This window comes from Rhodofomes roseus, assembly GCF_022264815.1.
Source record: "Rhodofomes roseus strain CIRM-BRFM 1785 chromosome Unknown C8Q71scaffold_11, whole genome shotgun sequence".
In the NCBI taxonomy this organism is placed as follows: Eukaryota; Fungi; Basidiomycota; class Agaricomycetes; order Polyporales; family Fomitopsidaceae; genus Rhodofomes; species Rhodofomes roseus.
Genome location: NW_025952967.1, coordinates 840,544 through 854,437, shown reverse-complemented (window position 1 = coordinate 854,437; position 13,894 = coordinate 840,544). Strand labels below are relative to the sequence as shown.

The following is a 13,894-nucleotide window of genomic DNA, read 5'->3' as shown; positions in this document are numbered from 1 at the left end:
TTATCCCGAGAGCCGAGAGCGTTGGGTAAGTGCATCCTCCTTCCTTTCACCGCTTTTTGGTAATGGGGACAGCTTGTCAACCGTTGGCGCTCGGACGCAGGCGAGTTCAAGTGCAGCCTGACAACGTGAAATCGCATTTGTTTTTCCAATCCATGGCGTCGCCGCGCCCTCTCAACCTCGCACACATTCCAGCCGGATTGATGTCTACCCTGCACATTGACAAGTAGCTGTGAGCTCGTCTGTGAGACTCCCAGTCGCCGGGCTATCCTAGTCATCATAACTCCAACCCGCATGCCGACATTTTCTTTCCATCAGGCTGTTGTCTGGATGTGCCTCCTCCAGGTTATACGCTAGTTGAACAACTCCGACGACCTCTCACTCTTGTCTCATATCTCCTGAACGGGACGCATACATGCCGCAGAGCCCGCCTATACTCAGGAGTGCATTCAACCCGTCAACCGGTGGGGCCCCTTGGGGCCCGCAAACGATAACCTAACCTGAAGATTCAGTCACATAACGTACATTTACAGTCAGTATTCCCACGGTCAGAATCCCGAGAAGCCGCACCGCTTTAACTGCGAGCCCCGCAAATTCCCACTGTCACGCAGACTTAGGATTTAGCTCTTTAGGCTTTTGTCTCGCCGTCAAACATGGATACACTGTGTCATTTAAGCGTTAAGCTTACCGATGTCCTCTAGATCACAAGCAATGCACCAGGAAGACGACCTCGAGAGGACTCAAGCCTTCGGACGGAGGTACATACGGGCGTCTACGGTGCGAGGCATTGCGTCGAGGGTGTGACAAGAACCCTCGCCGGGTGCGAATGCCACGCCACTTGGGCCTGTCTACCTGCGCGACCCTTCGCAGCCCGCAGGCCAATCGAATAACGCTCTGGATGCTGGCTGATCAGACCATGTACCAAAAACTTGAAAAAGCCATGCTCCAGGCCATTCCCACCTCCAATCGCCGTCGCGCGTCATATCTCGATTCCATGCCTGTGCTCCTCATCGCATCCTTAACCCCACTGCGGCCTGTCGCGACCTCGCAGACCGCTCCATCCGTGCCTTCATACGGGTGCTTTTAATCAATGGAACCCTCACATCCAGCCGTGGCGCCGAGGCCGTTACGATATCGAGGCACTGAGTATGTAACTGCCTGATGCCCAATTGCCGCCTATCCAATGACGTATAAATACCCTCGTCGGCCATAACGCGCACGCCTTTCCCCTCCGCTCGCCAGCCATGGACCCCTACTTGGTGACCGCGCTACTCGCCCTGCCGATCCTGTATTCGGTATGGAGGAACTTCCTGACGATCAGGACTGTGAGTTGCTATCTCATGCGGGGTACTGTCCGGCTCACAGGTGTATTCCCGATCAGTTGTCGCGCATACCGACGGTTGGGGGACCCTCCATTCCCATCCTGGACTTCATAGGCGCCATTCGCTATCTTATGCATAGCGACGTGATACTTTGGGAGGGTTATCAAAAGGTTCGTTCGGTCTATCAGTCACTGGTGCCTTTTTCTCTTAACCACTGTATCCTGCTGTTGCGCAGTACCGAAATGGCGCGTTCAAGCATCGTGATGTAGACGGGTGGCACGTTCTGGTCAGCGGGCCGAAGCTGGTGGAGGAGATGTGCCGTGCTCCGGAGAACGTGTTGTCCCTCATCGAGGCAAGCAAAGACGTGTGTGCCATTCACATTGTTGCTTGGTAAAATGTCACTCATGCAATGCGAATCACAGGCAGTCCAGACGGAGTGGACGCTCGGACCGAGTCTTGACCGGGTTGCATACCACATCCCAATCATCCGTAATCAATTCACGCGTGCATTGACTCCGTTATTCGGCGACATGCACGATGAGATCGTGCGCGCGTTCGACGATAATATCCCGAAGGCAAAAGGTATGTGTCGATCCTTCATGCACGGCCGCCTTTGATTAGTGACGCTCTCGATGAACATATCCAGACTGGATTAAGGTTCCGATGCTACCTACGATGATGGAGGTCGTCTGCCGAACGAGCAACCGACTCTTCGTTGGGCTCCCTCTCTGTAAGTCTCGTGATCGCCGGCGGACATTCCCACGTCATACTGAGTTCGCCCCTTGCAGGCCGGGATCGTGACTATGTCGAGCTCAATAAACGTTTCACGATTGACGTGTTCGTCGGTGGCCAAATCATCCGTCTCTTCCCGGATGTCCTGAAGCCGTATGTGGATCCGGCCATTCTTCCGTTCAACTTCCCAGACTGATCCACGTGGGCGTCGAACCTAGAACGGCTGTCCGGCTTCTCACCAAGGTACACAGTGGGATCCAGAGGGGCACGAGGCATCTCCAGCCGCTCATCGAGGAACGCCTGCGAATGATGAAGGAGCATGGCAAGGACTGGCCAGACAAGCCTGTGAGCACCGTCCTCGCACGTCTACTGAAGAATGGTAGTTGATGTTCGGCGTCTAGAACGACATGCTGCAATGGGTCATGGATGAAGCGGAGGGCGAGGAGCTCCAGGTAGACCGTCTTGTTATCCGAATCATGACTATCAACATCACGGCGATCAATACGTCCAGCATGGTGCGTCTCAGTGAACGTCGTGTTACTCGGATACTCAGCGGCAAGTAGACATTCACAAACGCGATGTTCTACCTGGCTGCACATCCGGAATGGCTCAAGCCACTGCGCGACGAGGTCGAGGAGGTCACCAAAGCAGAAGGCTGGACGAAAGACTCGGTGAACAGATTCGCCAAGATCGACAGCTTCTTGCGGGAGTCCCAACGCTACTGCGCCCTCGGAACTAGTGAGCTTATCAGACCCATCGCCCATAATGCTCATACTCACAGGCTGATCATCGCAGAGTCGCTCCGGCGCACCGCCATGCAGGACTACACCTTCTCTGACGGAACATTTATCCCGAAGGGAACGAAGGTCGCGATCCCGATGCACGCGATCCACCATGACGAGGACATCTACCCGCACGCGGACGTCTTCGACCCGTGGCGCTGGTCCGAGATCCGCAAGGACGACACCGAGGCGACAAAGTTCCAGATGGTCAGCACAGGTCCCGAGCATGTCGCTTTCGGACACGGGCGGCATGGATGGTGCGTTAGGCTCGACCTCTCGGCGGCGGGAAGCTGATTTCTCTGTGCTTGTGGCAGCCCCGGCCGGTTCTTCGTCGCGAGCGAGCTGAAGGCGATGCTCGCGCACCTGGTGCTGAACTACGACATCAAGATGGAGAAGGAGGGCCAAGTCCCGCCCGTGCGCTGGTTCGGCACTCGCCTGTACGTCAGTCGATCGGCGGAGGTTATGTTCCGCAAGAGACAGACGTGAACTGCCTATAGCTCCTCCGTTGCGTAGTCGAACGCTAACTATTCGCTGTGTTTTCTTGCCTGCTGTTCTCACTTGCATTGTTGTATTGCTTCTGTCTATTTGGCTGGACAGTCTCGTTACTGTGATATATTATGGCGTAACCGCAATTGACGGGGCCTTTGGGATACGTGATTGCAACAAGATTCGGTAGAGGGTATCTGTGGTGGTGAAGTCCACGGCCATCCCAAGACAGTAAACATACTTTTTCCGTGAAAAGGGGCTCGCTACAATCCGAGGGCGCAGTACAGTACGTCAGATTCATAGCGAGCCCCGTGTGGACACGTAAGTCTCCTGTGGGCAGAGTATCCAATTCATTCAACCTCCTAGAGGGACGCGACGCGGTGGCCGCTGCTGGTCGGTGAGCGCTTACTCGAACATCGCGCGCGCCACCTTTCTCAAGAGCACGACTGCGACATACTGCACGCGGAACCACAAAGGAAGGAAATTTTAGAGGGGCGTTCATGTGGATTGCTATACGCACTAGCCTGCACATGAAAAGCGAAAGGAATGGAGAGACACGACACGGTGGCCGCTGCTGGTCGATGAGCGCTTACTAAGTTGAACATCCATTTTCGAGAGCACGACTGCGAAGCATTGCCCGCAGAGCCACAAAGGAGGACACTTCTAAGGGTAGTACTGCATTGCGCAAATTATGGGCATTTTTTCGAGAATGCTAGGGCATGTTTGAATGCGCGGGACGGCAGTCTTTGCAGCATCGCAGGAAATAATGATCTGGGTTACGTGAAATTTGTAGTTGTTTGGCTCCGGGCTGCACCCCCTAGGCAATGTACTAACAGTCACTGCGTTCAAGAGCCGTATCTTTCGAGCTTGGGGTAGATAGGTGTAGCAGCGGTACGGTTGAGTAGACATATGTAGACAGACGTGAATGCTACAGTGAGTAGGTTGCATGTGTGTGCGTGTTCATTGTCTGAAGAAAAAAATATACACTGACGGCGGACATATCATGTAATCCCACATTGTATTAGGTCCCAGTGCGTGCATCTAACCGCATGTAGCCGCAGCGTAGCTAGGCGATGTACTTGGTGCTGTGTAGAGCCCTGCCGTCGCAATGTACACTCATGTATGCCATATTTTCGATCGTACTGCTGTACTTATGTATGTCATGTTAGGCTACCTCAGCTTACGGTGGTCTACGCTTGCAAAACACAGCTGAGATAATCGTGTCATTTAAATTACACCGAAACGGGTACACAGTTACGATCACGTGGGACGACGCGCGCCGCGTGCGGTTCCGCCCTGCATACACGCTCCTCCTGGTCCGGCCGTCCATTTCTTGCCACCTTCGCCATGTTGTCTTGGGATCCCTCCTCCTCCGGTTGGTCAAGCTGCACAGCGAGGTCGAGAAGCTCAAGGCCGACTTAGCTGAGCTCCGAGTCAAACATGCTCGGGAGGAAGAGAAGGACTGTGGCGATGGTGAAGCAGGGATGAAGGCGGGGATGATGGGAACGACGAAGGAGACGTCAGAGCACCCGCTTGGAAGCGACACAAGGCTAACAACCAGAGTCAGATGCTGAGTGTCGTAAGATATATGAAGGCACTCACTCTAGACCAACTAACTGTCACTGGGACCGAGCTCTGGGCATGCTCCCATCAATGTATGCGGATGATATCTGGCGCTGAGGGTGTCATCAGAAATCCGTGGTGACCGCAATGCAGAATCTTACTGGCTTAGGGCCAAATCCATCCCCCATTGGTGGTCCACCTGCAGCCGAGAATGATGATGACCTCGCAAATGAAGAAACGGCGGGGCGGCCATGGCACCAGTCAACTCGTCAATGACCGCTTGCGGCGTCGAAAGTAGCCTGTATGGGTATCTTTAATCATCTAGAGACGTGCTCTTACCTGTGTGTTCTTGTTCTTGGGCGGCATTTTGCCGAGGTTGACGACGTGATGGACGTTCAGGACAACGTACAGAAGGCAAGAAAATGAAGATTTTATGGTCCCATGCAACAGTGTTAGTCTACGTACGACTACTTAGCATAAGAGGGATGCGTATAGCCAAGTATACCAGAAGGCGATGAAGGTAGACCATGCGGTGACGGGGCGATGTTCGCCCACGTAGGGCTAGACGCCTAGGCTTATGTAACCTCATGTAACCAAAGTCGGATTACGTACTGTCTACGGATGCGTGCCTACATGCGTTTCCTCGGTCTACACAGGCATAATCTACGCTACATCCACCCTGTGTGGCACTGCGCTTGGTCGACGTTGGGCTACACGACCGAGCACATCCTTGGAGGATACGCGCCTTGAACGCAGTGAGTGGCCCAGTAATGCAATTTTCGGACATTTACTTAACTATCTCTTCCCCTTCTCCTCGGATTGTCTCGGAGTTTGCACCATTGGATTCCTGAGGTTCAGAGCAATCCATTCTGATTTTACTACGCGTCCACGGGAGGAGTGAGAGAAGACCGAGAGCAAAAAGCAAGTGGTATAGTAATGCAACTATTCTCCGAGGCTCGTCACGGCGAAGGTCACGATGCCGACGCTGCCGGTAATCAAGATCCGCTCGCCGAGAGCTGCCGTCGGTGGCGAATGTGGCTGGAGAGACCAACTGGAGACATCGCTGCAACGCAGACGCTGAGACAGTAATGCAACTGGGCGCTTGGCCGAGTCGCCGACAGCTCACTCGCCCAATCTCACTGAGATGTTTGATCCAGTCAACGAAGGCCTGTTCTTGAGCTGGCCTGAGCAATTTCTGGGTTGCATGTGCAGCTGAGCGAGGCTTTGTCTCCCCGTGTAGTCGGCGGAGGACAGTAGAGTAAGGAGCACGTGAGCACCATGACGTACGAGGAGCAGTAGATTTAACATTGACGTTACCTACCACTGTACCAGACTGAGCATTCTTGATAGCGGGTTCGACCTCGGCTTCATGTGCGCGAGACCGAGGAAGTCTGGGCATCCACTGGTGTAATGAATATCTGCGTCGCCACACTGCTTCGCCCACTGGACACCGTCAGACACGGAGCGCTTCAGTGGCCGATGACGGCAAGGGCGGAGTTGAGATCTGTCGATCGTGGGTGGCTGCTTGTCACGCCTCAACTGCAACATTCTCATTGACCTGCTTGTAGGTTGGCGGATTGTCTCGGAAAATTGTAGGAGAGCTCGTTGAATGATATAGAATCATGCTATGAACTTTTCAGACATATCGGTTATAGGATGAGGTCACCCGAGATAGTCCCCGCGTCATGATTGAGCAAAAACAGTGTTTATTGATTTATGCAGAGCAGGTACTATACTTTCTCCCTCTCGAAAAATAGATAGGGACGTAGGCAGTCATTCAAAGTATGCTACACAAAAATCCCAGAATATCCGGAGGGACGAGCGAGGGCAGAGTTCAATAATTGCATTACTGTACCAGTTGCATTGCAGGGCCACTGATAGTATGTATGCTCGCTCCGCTCGCAACCAAGTGCAGTCGGTCTGAGTGAGCGCAGCGTGACAAAGAACGCGACTTGTCACACGTGTCAAACTCTGTGACCGTACGCGATTCTCTTCGCCCCAACGCGCGCCAGACTAGCGCCAGACGCGTGTCCCCTTTCCGCTCGACCCAATTCGACCCACTGCTGCCTTCCCCCCAAACATGGCCGAACACATCTCACCGCGGGTCAATGCAGCTCGGCTTGGAGAATTCATTGGGCGCACCGTCCGCCTCACATGCAAGGTGGTCAGGGTACGCAGAGTCGCTCGACAATATGCGCGGGTGGCCAAGTCCTGACGAGCCACGCAGTCACAAGGCGAAACAGCTATTGTCCAAGCGCCGGATGGCGGAGAGCTCTCTGTGCGAGTAGCAAGGGTATGCTTATGCTCCTGAAACGGTAGAATAGCGGATGACGGTTGCTCGTAGGACGTCAGCCTCGCCGTTCCGTACATCGAAATCATCGGCACAGTCGTCGATGCGGCGACGGTCAAAATGCTTGCCTGTATCGACCTCGGCGACGAACTAGGTGCGTGGCTGCTTCTTATAGTTGAATATCATGACTGACGCAGGCGACTTCACTAGATATGGACCTCGTGAATGATGCTGTAGAGCTGTGGCACGATCCACGGTTTGCGAACATCATTTGAGAAAAGGGTGGCTGTACGGATGCTTGCTTGTATTTTTATGTATCATCATTCGTCTCGACGTCTGTTCTCTGGGGACCCAGACATCGACAACGATCCGTTGACGCCACGGAGGACCGAGGTCCATGACAATGTCCCAGGGCAAACTGAACGAGATCTCCCGGACAGTGGCCACGTTCAACTTGTTCACATCAGTGCATCGCCTTCGACACGCTCCTCGACGACTGAAGCCGTGATAACCCGTATGTGATGCCTACGCTGTGTAACAAACGCGGCTGGCTCATATGGGCGCTCTCGGTAAGCTCTCCATGTTGTCCGCCACTTCCTATATCAGCTTATATACACAAGGCATATCTAAGTGTCAGCTTCGATCGCGAGTAGGTATTGGATGTACGACCTGTGCCAATCAGTCGAACTACTTGCACAGTCAGCCTAGCTATAGGGCTGGGGCTGGCATCAGCCGAAGAATCTTCACGAGCGACAAGCCGTGTCGGTTGGCATAGGTTGGCATCTTGTTAGCCGTCAAAGCCCGAGTACTTCCATCGTCAATCACAGTCGGGAGTTCCAATCGTAACAACCACGCCGGGATTGCCAGCCTTTCCGCGAATCCGACAGCTGTCTAGCTTCCCATTGTCGGGCGGCCTGGATCTACTACTTCGGCCAGCCAACCGCGGAAAGGCTGACAACGCCACCAACCTCAGCCTATCGCATGAACAGGTCGTTAGTTGTCTACGTGACGGCCTCCAGCAGGTCATGTCAATTCGAATTCGAACTGTAGATAGGCTCCGAGTCCTGAAATGACGTGCTGCCAGCCGTCGAAATGGGGCTGCCACCGCGCCAGTCGCGATGTCACTGGCCCGGGTCTGTTACCGATGTAGCAGGCCCCGTCAGCACCGTCAGGCTCTACAGGAGCGGGGCACATGTTTAAGTGAGCTCTCACCCATCCGGTTACAATCTGGATTCCTGCCGTCTTCGTGCCCCATTCTTGGGGTCAGCCGTCCTCATTGGATGGGCTCAGGTAATCGCAAAATTACCCGACATCGACCAGCCTCATGCAATGGACGTCGGAGACTAACATCGACCCACCCGGACGCTCTTCAAGAGGCGGGCGCAAACAAAATATCAGACATCGTCCTCCCAAATCCCTGAGACCCCGGAAACTGGGTAGGGGGGGTACCCCTTTCCTTTCTTGGCAGTCTAACGCCCAAGAACCCGTCCCAAAAAGGAAGCGGGTTCACGCCGGGTGACGCGTCTTGACGCGTCGTCCGAGACGCGCTCGCTGGACGCGTCGAAGCTCTCCAGCGCGCCGACAAGGCAGAATCTGGGCAGAACGCCTCCTCTCGAGCCTCATACAGCCCGCCACCTCCCTCAACCAGCAGCGCGCACCCACAGACGCGACCGCTTCACCCTCCACCGTCCATACCACCCCTTCCAATGGCCAGCCCCAGCTGCTCGCCGAGTCCGCCGTCAAGGCCATCCTCGACGCCGAGGCACGCGTCGAACACGTCTGCGCGTCATCCAGGATGCCTGGACACAGCTCGACCATGACCTCAACACTATCAAAGTCTGTGGTGGTCGTCCAGGCTGCCGGAACGTGGCCTCACGCAACTGGTAGCATTAGGGAGAGGACGAGGGGGAAGAGAGGGAAAGGGCGGGCGGCGGGCGGTGGTGGGATGGACGGGAGGACGTAAGACTAGACCAGAGGCCTCTGAGGACGAGCTGGCCACCGCCGTCCGCAGCTATGCAGGAAAAGGACATGCGCGCGTCGGCGGCATGGTACACTGGTCCTGGATGCCTTGCTCATCCAACGCAATTCTGCTGTCCGCTCGCGTGTATCGGTGAGTCCGCCTCGCGTCTTCTTGTCGGCCGTCGCCTGACAAGTTCGTCCAGCCCTCTGCCTCTCCCCGGTATGGCTACATCAACGGCCGTCATGACCGCAGCCTCGTCCCTTTGTAGCACTGTGTTAGTGCAAACGATGATGACCATCATCGACAGGGCATGCCGTTAGGCTGCCCGTACTCTCAGTCGCTCACCTACCACTCCTCGCAGCAAGTATCCATGCTGGTGCGTACGCCACCGCTCTCAATCGCCCATATTACCTTGCCGTTCCTCAGAGGCTCGAAAGACACATTGTATTGATGTAGCGTACTTGAGAAACCAAAAAAAAATACAAAAGTCTATGGCTGCTTGCGCAGGCGTCGTCTCTTTGCTGGCGGCGGCGCACCTGGCCCAGTGGGCTCGGGATTCACAAGCTCGGGCAATGGAGGTTTGTACGGTATGTGTGCATCAGGGATTTTGAGAGCACGCTCTTCACTGTCCGAAATATGCATGTCATGTTGCATGGCCGGTGGGAGAGGGATCAGCCCGTCAAGGCCTGTGCTCTCGACACTGAAGCTAGGGTGAAACCGACGAATGTGCTCGTGAAGGTTATACTTCCACACGGCGGTCCAGTTTCCATCTTTCTCCGCCTTGCATTCGGGTATCTTGCAGACGAAAGGTACGTTGGTGCAGGGTGTTGCCGCGGAGGACTTGAGGCTAGGCTGGTAGAAGAAGAGCCGGTAGTATGAACACTCGCTCCGTGCTTGAGGTGTACTTGCGCTACTCCCTTTAGTCATTGTCGGCGCACAACAGAGTCGTTCGGGACGTCCGCAGAAGCCGCAAGGGAACTCGGATGGATCGACCTAGCGGCGTACGAAGCCGGCGAGCGATCATAGGTTCAACATGATTATTCCCGCTCGCAATGTGGAATACTACGCACCTGCTGCCCTCGTAAGTCCTCCTTAACGCCGCGCATCGCTTTTAATACATGCTCCCCAACATGATTTCGCATACGGGCTGGATCTACCTCTGCCAGGCACTGGTAGCAGCGACGCTTCGTGTTGTCCGCAATCTTCTGTGCCTCCATCTCGTGTGCGGCCTCCTCCGACAGGAACATGGGTGCACCTTAAAGAACACAATGCATGTTAAGTATGAAGACGGCTAATTGATTAATAGGTGGCTCACCACTGTGTGTCTTGTACGGGAACTGCTGGTTTGCGGTAGGGAGCAGCGGCAGTAACGCCGCTGAACCTTTCTCACGGATTGTTCGCCACAGGACGTCCACGATGTCCTTGAGCTCGGACTCAGAGAACTGCCATGTCAACCCAGCGCTATTGAGGTGAGGTCGTTGATCTTCGCTCAGTACAGCTCGACCATCCGCGATCCTTGGGTTCAGTATATGACACAGGTGACTGCAGATCTTCACCGCAAGCATCTTGTGTGAGACTTTGACCGCCGTCGGTGTTGGTGCCGGCACTGCCGCAGTACCACTATCAGGACCGGAGGTGAGCTTCACGAATGTGCCTGTCCACAGCCACGATGCTGAACGCAGGTCTGGACTGCCAGCAGCTGGCTCAGACGTCAAATCCGACTCGGATGCTGGCTCTTGATGGGTCACCTGGGTCTGTGCACCGACATAGGAGCCCGGCACCGCTACACCAGCCCGGGACGTATCATGGGGCGGCGCTGATGCTTCGGTTGGCAGTGAGTCAGAGCATAGCTCGAGTACTTGCCCGGTGAGTTTGATTCCTGACGATGCGTGCGAGAGACTCGCAATCGAAACACTTGACACCGACTCTCCTTTCTCGTGAATTGCAATGCATTTCAACACCGCGAGAGCTGCCTGGCCATCACAGCGAATGAGCGTGGCGAAGAGGTCACCGAGGATGAAGAGGTTATGTTATGGTTCTGTTTTTGTTTATAGAAAGCTAGTTACCGAGTTTATTGCCGAGTCAATAGGAATAGTAACCTCGGTGATAGAGATTTGTATTGCCTATACAAAGCGGTAACAAACGGTAAAATCCTCGGTAATCTTCGGCAATGCAATTACCGAGACGGCGCAAAGTTGAGCTGTAATGAGGATACCAGATCTACAACAAATACAAAAGAGGGTGGGACTTTAGTCAGTGCTGCTATACAAGTATGCAGTACTGCTCTTCAACTGGGAAGAGTAAGCTATGAATGGATTTGAGTCGGCAATGAATGGGGATTATTGCCGAGGTTTAGAGCTTTTCAGAATAGAGGATGAAGTCTGAATACAGAGGATTAGTATCCAGAGGTTGATTCCGAAGGAATGGGCTTTTTTGGTTTTGAAGTCACACAACAGAAGTTGAATGGAAGTCTGTACAGCTAGCTTTGACTGCACAGTGACGATGGCAAGTTACAAAACCCTAATGTAGCAGCGCGAGGCCGTGCTTCAAGAGGGACTCACTAAGGCAATTAATCCTCAACCAGCTAATGGCTATAAGGCTTGCTTTAGTGTCAAGTGAGTTGCTGGTTAGGCTAACCACTTTAATTATAGTAATGCCACTGAGACGTGCTAGTATGGAACTAGTTGATACAGAGATCTATTGATGTTGGTAACAAGTTTACAGAAGTAGATGATGACTAAGCACCTTCTCTTACTGAACTCAACTTGTGAAGTCAGTCAATGGGTTACTTAAACCTTACTAGTAGCGCGAGGACTGTACTAAGTAAGGTTTCACTGTCGCAGGTCTTAGAGCGCGTCGGTAAGAACTCGGCGAGAGTGGTTGAGTGGCTAGTATGGCTAACTTAGCACTCGGGACAAAGTAAGACTTTGAGTGGCACACAGGGTGTGTTTCGGTGAAGAGTAGATGGTGGATTGGATGATAGATTTCCTTGACCGTGCTCGGGAATGCCCTTTTATGCCATTACCGAGGACACAGCCAATGGAGCTACATGGAAGTATATAGAAAGTCAAGGAGTGTCGTAGAAGTGTATAGTACATGTCCTTGACTCATTTACACCGCTCCAGAGGCCATTCTAGGAGAACAATAGGATCATAGCCTTACACTTCATTGTTTCCAACAAGGCAAGCTATGTTACCGAGTCATCCTAGTACAGCCACAGTACAGCCACAGTTTCAGGACTGTGATTCCCGAGGCATTACCGAGGCATGCAAGAGTCCGCATTTTCGGTGTACAGCCTAAGGATAGCACAGCCATTCAACATAGCTTCAGGAATGGCTCGGTAATTGTTGCACAGCCATTCCTTTCTATGCCGATACAAAACTATTATAACTCGGTAATTGATCGGTAATAACCATCATTTACCGAGCATACAATAGCTCTTGTATCAGTACTGAAAGCATCTGGTCATAATAAGTAAGAACACACACTAGAAACTCAGTAATAGTCCGTTTAGTAGATACAGTAACAAGCGCTTCTAAAGCATTAAAACGTCGGTAATCAATACCTCGGTAATAAAACAATGAAAGCGCTACATTGATGTCCATTGAGAGGAATAAAGGAAAGATAAGGAGAGTAAGATAAGCACATAACAAACCTTCACTGATGCAGCCACTCGGTAAGTAAACACTTCTAACGAGTTTCTGTGCACTCTGAGGCTATCAAGCCTCTATCCCTAACAGGTTAGGGTTCAGGGTACTAGCAGAGCTCAGGTCGCGTGGCTTGACATCAGAGCTGTAACAGCGGACACGCCAGATGCGTTCATGGGATTTGCGGATCCAGTCAGGCGTGATGACTTGAACGCAGACGGACGTCTTATGAATCTTGTGCCCTTGTTCGGTCAACAACCACGGTGATGCATTCGCTGCGCCGGCGCAAGTGGTTGGTAATCGCTGATCTGGTTCGTCAGGCTCGTCAAGACGGTCTTCAAGTTGGACGCAAGCACCGGACACGATGCCTGCGTCACTCCGTTCGGAATCGGAGTCTCCCGATGCGGCAAAAGCTTGTATGAGAGCACCTGTCACTGTCTCTTCCTCCACAACGAGCATATCCGAGCCTGAGGCAGCCTGACCGGAGGCAGTGACGTCCGATTGGGCACCGTGATTGGCATCTGAGCCAGCCTGAGCATGACTTGGACAACTCGGTTCGGAGCCAACGGCGGTCAATGGTACACACGGTTCTGAGGACGCTCCCTCCGAGTCACTGGAAGCAACCGGCGTACAGGGTCCTGGGACTGGGGGGACCGCAGCGGGAAGTGGTGAAGGCGGGGTAACAGGTTCCTGTGATCGATCTTGCTCTGACGAGACTCCAGGGTACTTGCCATGCCGAATAGGTTGGAGCATATCGATGGAACACGTGGAACTGAACAGGACATCGAACCCAGGCTTGATGTGCAGTTCTGAGAGCGAGTATGTCGCTGCTGAGCGTCCTTCTGCCCATGCAGAGCGGAGGTCCACGTGGTCTGCAACTGTGTCTCCAGTCCACGACGCATGATTTAGGTGATCAGCGTGTTCGGTCCGAGTGACCTTGCGGCGGCGTGAACCCTGATGAAGCTCCGGGTGTGCCGTAAAGTGTTACGCGAAGCGTGACACTTAGAGCACTAGCTCTCAACCTAACCCTAAACGTAGGGACCTTAGGTTCTAATCGTCCTTGGATGGGGAGGATGGTCGAAGACGCTGCTAAGTCCGTCTAGCAGGTCGAGCGG

General features: G+C 53.6%; 4 protein-coding genes across 4 annotated transcripts; 3 read left to right on the top strand and 1 right to left on the bottom strand.

Annotated features, from left to right (window-relative positions):
- Positions 1–1,241: 1,241 nt before the first annotated feature.
- C8Q71DRAFT_858307 (cytochrome P450) lies at positions 1,242–3,319 on the top strand (the record flags this gene model as incomplete). Its single annotated transcript, XM_047927504.1, has 11 exons — positions 1,242–1,322; positions 1,379–1,489; positions 1,555–1,683; positions 1,742–1,901; positions 1,966–2,049; positions 2,108–2,204; positions 2,270–2,396; positions 2,453–2,566; positions 2,615–2,789; positions 2,847–3,090; positions 3,148–3,319. 11 exons carry the CDS (start codon positions 1,242–1,244, stop codon positions 3,317–3,319), a joined length of 1,494 nt encoding a protein of 497 aa, XP_047778604.1.
- A 910-nt stretch (positions 3,320–4,229) lies between these two features.
- On the top strand, positions 4,230–5,244 carry C8Q71DRAFT_761807 (uncharacterized protein). The gene is made up of 4 exons (XM_047923895.1): positions 4,230–4,252; positions 4,375–4,429; positions 4,489–4,869; positions 4,922–5,244. Exons 1-4 carry the CDS (start codon positions 4,245–4,247, stop codon positions 4,997–4,999), a joined length of 522 nt encoding a protein of 173 aa, XP_047778603.1. The 5' UTR covers positions 4,230–4,244; the 3' UTR covers positions 5,000–5,244.
- Positions 5,245–6,881: 1,637 nt separating this feature from the next.
- C8Q71DRAFT_761806 (replication factor A protein 3) lies at positions 6,882–7,917 on the top strand. Its single transcript, XM_047923894.1, has 5 exons — positions 6,882–7,052; positions 7,110–7,175; positions 7,227–7,326; positions 7,383–7,741; positions 7,793–7,917. The coding sequence occupies exons 1-4, from the start codon at positions 6,963–6,965 to the stop codon at positions 7,445–7,447; spliced, it is 321 nt and encodes a 106-aa protein (XP_047778602.1). The 5' UTR covers positions 6,882–6,962; the 3' UTR covers positions 7,448–7,741; positions 7,793–7,917.
- Positions 7,918–9,621: 1,704 nt separating this feature from the next.
- On the bottom strand, positions 9,622–10,349 carry C8Q71DRAFT_708978 (uncharacterized protein; the record flags this gene model as incomplete). Its single annotated transcript, XM_047920655.1, has 2 exons — positions 9,622–10,125; positions 10,203–10,349. The coding sequence occupies 2 exons, from the start codon at positions 10,347–10,349 to the stop codon at positions 9,622–9,624; spliced, it is 651 nt and encodes a 216-aa protein (XP_047778601.1).
- Positions 10,350–13,894: the final 3,545 nt, after the last annotated feature.